The sequence below is a fragment of the Lycium ferocissimum genome, unplaced genomic scaffold, assembly GCF_029784015.1.
Source record: "Lycium ferocissimum isolate CSIRO_LF1 unplaced genomic scaffold, AGI_CSIRO_Lferr_CH_V1 ctg12765, whole genome shotgun sequence".
Lineage (NCBI taxonomy): Eukaryota > Viridiplantae > Streptophyta > Magnoliopsida > Solanales > Solanaceae > Lycium > Lycium ferocissimum.
Genome location: NW_026714515.1, coordinates 1 through 8,695, shown reverse-complemented (window position 1 = coordinate 8,695; position 8,695 = coordinate 1). Strand labels below are relative to the sequence as shown.

The 8,695-nt window shown below is 41.0% G+C and overlaps 1 protein-coding gene across 1 annotated transcript; it reads left to right on the top strand.

The window, feature by feature from the left end:
• Positions 1-4,449: 4,449 nt before the first annotated feature.
• Positions 4,450-5,651, top strand: LOC132041988 (uncharacterized). Its single transcript, XM_059432651.1, has 2 exons — positions 4,450-4,623; positions 5,190-5,651. The coding sequence occupies exons 1-2, from the start codon at positions 4,450-4,452 to the stop codon at positions 5,649-5,651; spliced, it is 636 nt and encodes a 211-aa protein (XP_059288634.1).
• Positions 5,652-8,695: the final 3,044 nt, after the last annotated feature.

The window sequence follows — 8,695 nt, the reverse complement described above, 5'->3', positions numbered from 1 at the left end:
TCGGATTATCCCAATGTACCAAAATACGGGATATAACAGATTATAGCTAACAGGAATGTATACGAGTGTCCAGCTCGGGCACTAGTCACGGCCTACGGGGTTGGATCGTGACAATAACAACACTTATATATCAAAATATATTCCAATCCATTCCCAATCATCTCTTAAAATAACCCTAAGTTACTATTTTGTCTTTCGTCACTTACCACTTTCACAACTACCCCCCTCTTGACTTAGAATCACTAAAACTCTTGATACTCAACTTAAATGCAAAGGTAGAAATCATTTACATACATTGAGGGGTCAAGAATCCCAAGAATCACTTCACTTTAATTCCCTAAGCTCCACAACTTGAAGAAACCCTATAAGCAACCTTTCTTCTTCACCATCTCGGGTTTACGGGGTTCGGGGCTTGTCAAATCTTCACTAATGTGATGGAAAATATTGGGAGAGAATGTATTAGGGTTTTTCTACTTTTTGGAAGGAGGAAAATATGAAATGAAGTCGTGACCCACATATTTGTACCTGGAGAATTAACTGCTTCAGTGGTCCGGTTCGACGAGTAGGTCGTCGACGGTCCGTCGACGTGCTCGTCGACCTGCGCCTGCGGAATGCAGGGCTGCATAACCCTGTCGACACCACACAATGATGTCCCGTCGATAGGTTCGACGACCCGTCAATCATGATTGCCGTCTGCAGACTTTTCCAATTCAGTTCAGATCGCGTCGATTCGATTCGTTCAACTTCTAATCCTGTAAATCACCAGGAATACCTACTAGTACCATTGCACACGAGGGTAGGACACTTTCTATCTCCAAAAATTAGGCTCGGGTCTCAATTCCCAAGGCCTACCCAACTAGGAAATCATAAGTTCTACCACTACGAAAATAAGGGGTGTAACAATGAAAGCTTTGGATGAAGTCCAAGTGCCCGCCGGCACTACAAGTGAAACATTGGCTGAAATTGTGGGATATGTTGTGCGAGCGCATAGGCTATCATTTTTCGATGACGACTTACCAAAAGAGGGTAAGACTCACAATTAGGCTTTGCACATAACAGTCAAGTGTCGTGATAAGATTATTCCTCAAATGCTGATTGATGGAGGAGATAGGTTGAATGTATGCCCTGTGACGACTTTGAAATAACTCGGGGATGATATTGGCAATATCCATCAAAGTCGAACCAACATAAAAGCTTACGATGACGCAACCAGCGACCTAATTGGAGAAATAGATTTGTACATACAAATGGGCCCTGCGGAGTTCGTAGTGGAGTTTGTCATCATAGACATCAAAACAAGCTACAACCTATTGTTGGGCCGACCATGGTTGCACGCCGCCGGAGTTGTAGCATCTTCGTTGCACCAGTCTCTCAAATTCATATGGGATGATCAAGAAGTCGTGATTCACGGTAAAGGAAGTGTCCACAACTATTCGGACAACTCTGTACCAGTCATAGAGAAGTCACCAATTGATGCTGATTTTCACACCATTGAACTAGCCATGATAGATCATAGGGGAAATGATGAAGATATCCCTATGCCACTGGTCTACAAAATGGTTGCTACAACTATGATAAGGAGTTGGTTTGAGCTCGGAAAAGGTCTGGAAAGAACTTACAGGGAATCAAATAACCAGTGAGTATCAAACATGGGAAGTATCGGTTTCGGGTTTGATACGAGCCATGTAAGGTGGAAGAAAAAGAAGCAGAATACAGCCCAAGAGGCCCCGTTGAAATGAAAAAGCCGTTCCCTCATCTATACCAGTCCTTCACAGCATGCCCTAGGTCACAACAGCGAGGATCTAGAAGAGGGTTTAAGGATGTTGTTCTGGGAAGAGGAATGCGCAGCCATCATTGAAGAATGCTTTAAAGCATTAGAGATTCGCCATGCTGAACCAGGAGAGACAACAAGCGGATGGACTTCTACCCCGTTGTTCATACTACGGTAGAAAGAATGCTCATTTTCACAAATGCGGCGAAAGTCATTTTTGAGGCCCGGCTTGTCGCCTTTTCATGTTTCCTTACTACGTGTTGTTTAAATAACGAAAATTTCTTGATGTTTCATTCCAAGTCAGGACCATAGTTTGTGCCGCTCTTTTAAATATCAATAAAAACGCCTCAAAGTTTGCAATAAAATGAAGTCGCTTTACTTTACCTATATAAATATAAATATATATATATATATATATGATTATATATAAATACAAAATTAAAACTGCTTTTACATGATTAATAACCGTGTTATTTTGTTTTACAGTAATAATACAAAGGCCACAAATAATGTCATGACATGTTACGAAACAAGTAAAAACGACGACGAACAAAACGACGATCAAGAAGAAGAGATAACTGAACCAGAAGGGCTGATAGATGTCGAAGAAGGATACGAGAATAGACCAATGCCAAACCTAGAGGAAACAGAGGTAGTCAATCTAGGAAATGAGTAGTTGGTTCGGGAAACTAGAATAAGTGTGCATCTGACAAAAGCTGAGGAAAAAAGGTAGTGGAGTTTGTTGAAAGAATATGAATATGTTTTCGCTTGGTCGTATGTCGATATGCCGGGTTTGAGCAAGAACATTGTTTCCCATAGGTTGTCGATCCTTGAAGGATTTTCCCCCGTAAAATAGAAAATCAGGCAGTCTAAGCCTGACGTCAGCATCCAAATTAAAGAAGAAGTAGAAAAACAGATTCAGTCAGGAGTCGTTGAGGTGACGCCCTACCCGACATGGTTAGCCAACATAGTCCCAGTACCAAAGAAATATGGGAAAATAAGGATTTGTATGGACTACCGTGATCTTAATCACGCTAGCCTAAAGGATAATTTTCCACTCCCAAACATTCACATACTCATTAATAACTGCGCCAAGCATGAGGTGCAATCTTTTGTGGATTGCTACGCGGGCTATCATCAGATATTGATGGATGAAGAAGATGCTCAAAAGACGGCATTCATCACACTATCGGGCGTGTATCATTACCGGGTAATGCCTTTTGGGCTCAAGAATGCCGGCGCTACCTACATGAGGGCGATGACCGCCATTTTTCATAATATGATGCACAGAAAGATTGAGGTATATGTGGACGATGTCATCCTCAAATCCTGTGTGGGTGAGGACCACCTCGAGCATTTAAGACGATTCTTTGATAGAATCCTCAAGTACTATTTTAAATTGAATCCTATAAAATGCGCATTTAGAGTGCCTGCCAAAAAATTACTAGGATTCATAGTCAGTCGTCATGGTATTGAGTTAGATCCCACAAAGATCAAAGCAATCCAAGAACTACCACCGCCAAGAACGAAGAAAGAGGTCATGAGTTTCTTAGGAAGGTTGAATTACATTGGACGCTTCATCGCCCAGTCCTCAGTAATCATAGAAATAATCCTCAAACTCATCAAGAAAGATGCTCCAACTAAATGGATGAATGAATGTCAGAAAGCCTTTGACACCATCAAAAGATATCTGTCAAATCCACCTGTTTTGGTTCCACCAACGCCGAGAAGTCCTTTGCTGCTATACCTGTCAGTATTAGAAAATGCTTTTGGATGCATGTTGGCATAAAATAATGAAACATGCAACAAAGAGAGAGCCATCTATTACATCGGTATGAAGTTCACACCCTGCGAATCCAGATATTCCTTGGTGGAAAAGACGTGTTGCTCTCTAACCTGGGTATCTCAGAAGTTGAGACATTATATGGCTGCATACACAGCCTATTTGATCTCAAGAATGGATCCCCTAAGATATATCTTTCGCCAGCCTATGCCCATAGGGAAGTTGGACAAATCGAAAATGCTATTAAGTGCTTTAGACATTCAATACGTCGCGCAAAAAGCAATTAAAGGTCAAGCACTGGCAGACTTACTGGCGGAAAGTCCAGTAGATGACAATCTCGTACCTTTGTGGACTTACATCTCGAATGAAGAAATAATGACAATTGAAGAAGAAGAAAGTGAAGACGAGTCAGGATGGAAAGTATACTTTGATAGAGCAGTCAACTTTAAAGGATCAGGAATCAGAGCCGTCTTAGTTTCAGACTCGGGCCAATATTATCCAGTGGCAGCCAAGTTGAGCTTCAGTTGCACCAACAACATGGCTAAGTACGAAGCATGTATCATAGGTCTACATTTAGCGCTCGACATGGATGTGAAAGATCTTTAGGTAATCGGCGACTCAATTTGCTAATTCATCAGGTTCGAGGAGGTTCAAGATCATACCGTATGTTGGATATGTGCAAAGATTGACAGATCGATTCCGTGAAGTCAAGTTCAAACACATACCAAGAACCCAGAATGAGTTTGCTGATACAGTGGCAACAACAGCATCCATGATCCAAAGATCCCGACGAGAGATACATTAATCGTCAAAATTGAAATCGTAGAGATCAACTAGCCCCCGTGCTTTTGTAGAGGCGTAGACCGATGGAAAACCTTGGTACGTTGACGTTAAAATGTTCTTGGAGAAAGAAAAATATCCTGAAGGAGTCACCTTAAATCATACGAAGACTATCAGAAAGCTGGCTAATGGTTTCTTCCTCAACAAGAATGTCCTGTATAAAAGAACCTCAGATTTGAGATTGCTTAGATGTATTGATCCTGTCGAAGCTACAAGATTGATTAAAAAGGTGCATGTGGGAACCTGCGGTCCTCACATGAATGGTTTCGTGCTAGCAAAGAAGATTCTAAGAAGCGGTATTACTGGATGACGATGGATAATGACTGTAGCAAATTCGTCCACAAATGCCATAAGTGTCAGATTCATGGAGACTTGATAATGGTCCCTCCGACAGAACCGAATGCTATGACATCACCTTGGCCATTCTCCGCCTGGGGGCATGGATGTCATAGGACCAATTGAGCTAGCTGTGTCAAACAAACACCGCTTCATTTTGGTCGCCATAGGCTACTTCACCAAGTTGGTAGAAGCAGCATCTTATTCATCAGTAACAAAGAAAGTGGTCACAAATTTTGTGCGCAACAATATCATATGTCGATTTGGCATACCAGAATCAATCATAACAGACAATGGAGCTAATCTGAATAGCCACTTGATGAAAGACATGTGTACGCAGTCTCGGATCACTCACCGAAATTCAATCGCATACCGACCACAAATGAATGGGGCTATAGAAACCACCAACTAAAACATCAAAAAATTCCTCTGAAGATGATTGATAACTACAAAGACTAGCATGAACAATTGCCTTATGCATTACTGGGATACCGCACAACTGCCAGGACTTCAACTGGAGCCACTCCGTACCTGCTGATGTATGGCACTGAAGCTGTAATTCCATCCGAAGTTGAAATACCTTCACTTAGAATAATACAAGAAGCTGAGTTGGACGATGTGGAATGGATCAGCAAGAGGTATGAGCAACTGGCTCTGATAGATAAAAAGAGGATGATTGTTGTTTGCCATGGTCAAATATACCAACAGAGAATAGCGCGAGCTTTCAACAAACATGTGAGAACTAGGATGTTTCAAATCGGACAATTGGTGCTCAAACAAAAATTCCCAAATCAAGAAGAATACAAAGGAAAGTTCGCACCAAATTGGCAAGGCCCCTATATGGTGCGAAAGGTACTATCACGAGGAGCTGTGGTACTTGCTGAAATGGATGGTCAGGAGTGGCCAAGAGCAATAAATTAAGACGTCATCAAGAGATACTATGTGTGAAAAAGAAGATAACTACGAAGATTTAAAGTTTCCATAGTTTAGGTTTTTCTTTTTGTTACACCTCGAAAAATTTCCCGTTGGTACGCAAGTGGACGAACTAGTGATGAGAGCGAGGAGTGCGAGTGTATAATGTTTCATGGGCAATGTATGTAAATGGATGGGAATGAATAGAATAAAAAGTCTAGAAATGTGAAAAGTTGAAAGTTAGCAAAAGCCCGATGGTCGTGAAGTCCAAATACGGACCGTAAAGTGGAATACGGTCCGTAAATAGCCAGTCGTAAAATGGCATGCAAAGGTTTCAACTTTCTCGCAAAGGAGAAATGGTTAAATACGACACGGTGGACGGACCGTAAAGTGAAATACGCCCGTAAACCATGGTCGTAAATCACCATGCGTGCTGCCAAAGTTTCTGGTTCTGCTTAAGGTTAAAGACGACCGTGAGGGACAGTCCGTAAAGTGGAATACGGACCGTAAACCTCCATGGACGACCACTGCTCACCTCGGCCATGCATTCCCAATTCATTAAATATGAGGACCAAGACTTATTTTATTTCATTTCTACACTACACCACTTCTCTCTAGAATCTCTCTCTACATTTATTACACAAGTTTTCAAGGATATTTGAGGATCAACAACATTAAATAAGTGAATCAAGAGTAAAGGAAATCATCAAAGATCATCCAAGTCAAGAAACCCAAATGGAGAAAACTAGGGTTTTGCTCAAAGAGGAGTATTAGCAACCAAGGCTTGTTCCTAAAACATCTAAGGTAAGGTTCATGATATTTATATGTTGTTTAAGGTATTTGGGAGTTGAAATACTTGGTCATTAAAAGAGAATAGCAAAATGGGTTATGAATGATGAATAGTGACGTTTTGAGACATAGTTGGAATTGAATCATGAATGTTGTTGGGTTGTGATATAAAATGTGTTATAAATGACCTATAGACATGAAATGAGTGTTGGATACGAAAGAATATGACGATGGATTTTTAGTCATGATTATGGGAAATTGAGGTGAATTATGAAATGCGAATCATATGAATGAATGATGATTGTTGTTAATCATATTGTGATGATTATTATGAATGTTGGGAATTGATATGGAATATGGCGGAAAGTAGTATAAACAAAGGAAGCGCTGCCCAAATTTCTATAGCCTTAGTAAGTATGTTTTACGATGACATAACTAATGTCGATATGAATTCCATCAAGGTATAGACAAGCGCATTAAGGAGAACGAACAAGCGATAGAGTAGCTAAGAGACAAAGGTATGTGAGGCTAATCCCTTTCCTTCTAAGGCATGAGTCCTATGGCATGAATTTCCTCTTTTACTATGAATGTTCCATCTCCAAGAAAGTTAAGAGTCCTCTCTCATGAATAGCTATACGAGATAAGAAATATAAGATGAATACGAAAATGATGATAGCAAGCTAAAGTCTAGAAATGCTATATCCTATGTTATGATGCCTCTAAGAAGCTAATGATGACATTTATGTAATTTAATGATATTGATCATTGTGCACACTCACCTTATGCTTGTTCCTTCAAGGCGAAGCGAGAATACGTAAGAATGCTCATAATGACATCGTGGGTCCACGACCTTACGTCACCCCGATAAAGTATGAATAGCTAAGAGTCCCTATGCATGTATTGTGATAAGTACATGATGTCAAGCATACCATGATGAGTTAAGATAAGCATACTATGATAAGCATGTTATGATAAGCATGATGTAATGAGTATATGATGATATCACACCGCGCCTATATGGCCGGGCAAAATACACCGCCAAGGCGGAAAGCTATACACACCATGGCCAAATGGCATGGGCAGACACCACTAGTGGGCGGCATGAGATAATATCCTGGACGCAGGATGCCTGGACGAGGCTATTTATGATGCTTCATTATTGTTTATGCTTCACATACTCAGTACAATATTCGTACTGACGTCCTTTCTTCGACGCCGTGTTCCATGCCCACGTGCAGACAAAGGAGGTGGCCTGCATCATAGGAGCTAGCTTGATTTGAGAGCACTCCATATTCCGGAAGTGCCACGCGATTTCTCTTTTGGTATATATATTCGTATATTCATGTTTTTGGGCATGACGGGTCCCGTCCCGTCCGGATGTCTAGTATTCCAAGAGAGGCTCCCTAGATACGAACGTGGGTAGTCCGGTCCCATGGCTTTTGGCGTATACGCATGTATATATTATTTTGGATAGCGAAGGGCTTATGTTTATAAAAGTAAATGTATTTGGAAAATTCCGGTCTTTACATGATTATGAGCATATAGTATGAATAATAGCGTATAGTTGGTAAGTGAGCGGTGTTCGGTGGTTAGCCCTGATACCGTCGCGGCCCGTAGCTCGGGTCGTGACACTTTTAGTTGCATTTCCTTTGCTTGTAATTTTGCATTTTTCTTAGAAAAACCAAATCCAAAATTATGTACGAACTACGCAAGGAAATGATTCCTTATACTTATAAGGGGATACATAGGCGCTTTTCCAAGCTTGATCGCTTTAACCCAAAAATCCAAAATTATATATTTTGAACTATGTTATGACCTGATTCCCATTTGGGATACGTAGTGTCACACCCCAATTTCCGATAGGGTGTGATGGGCATCCGACCCTTACCTAGGGCCAAGCGAACCCTCAGACTATCGTAACACTCGTATTCATACTGGGCCCTCGACCAAATCATAAATACATAATACAAGTTTTCAAAAGAACAAACATACTTTATATCCTTTTTTCAAATTACACATAACCTATAACCGTACGAGTCTGTAAAATCACATATAACAATACTACGACATAGGAAAGCCGCTACCACGGACATCTTATGCACACGACTCGTTCGCAAAGTCTCTAACATGACTCGGACATCATAACACGAACAAACTCGACTCGGCACCGCTCGAACAAGTGGAGCTCGCCAATTCACGGAACATCATCTCATAAAATCTTTAGCTCACTTGGGGGCCCGCGGATGAAACAAACCCCGAAGAAA

Bases quoted from the DNA above. Each gene is read 5' to 3' on its own strand.
- LOC132041988 (XM_059432651.1), top strand. From the start codon at position 4,450: ATGTTCTTGGAGAAAGAAAAATATCCTGAAGGAGTCACCTTAAATCAT. The intron at 4,624-5,189 runs GTGCATGTGGGA...TACAAAGACTAG, and splicing joins CTACAAGATTGATTAAAAAG to CATGAACAATTGCCTTATGC.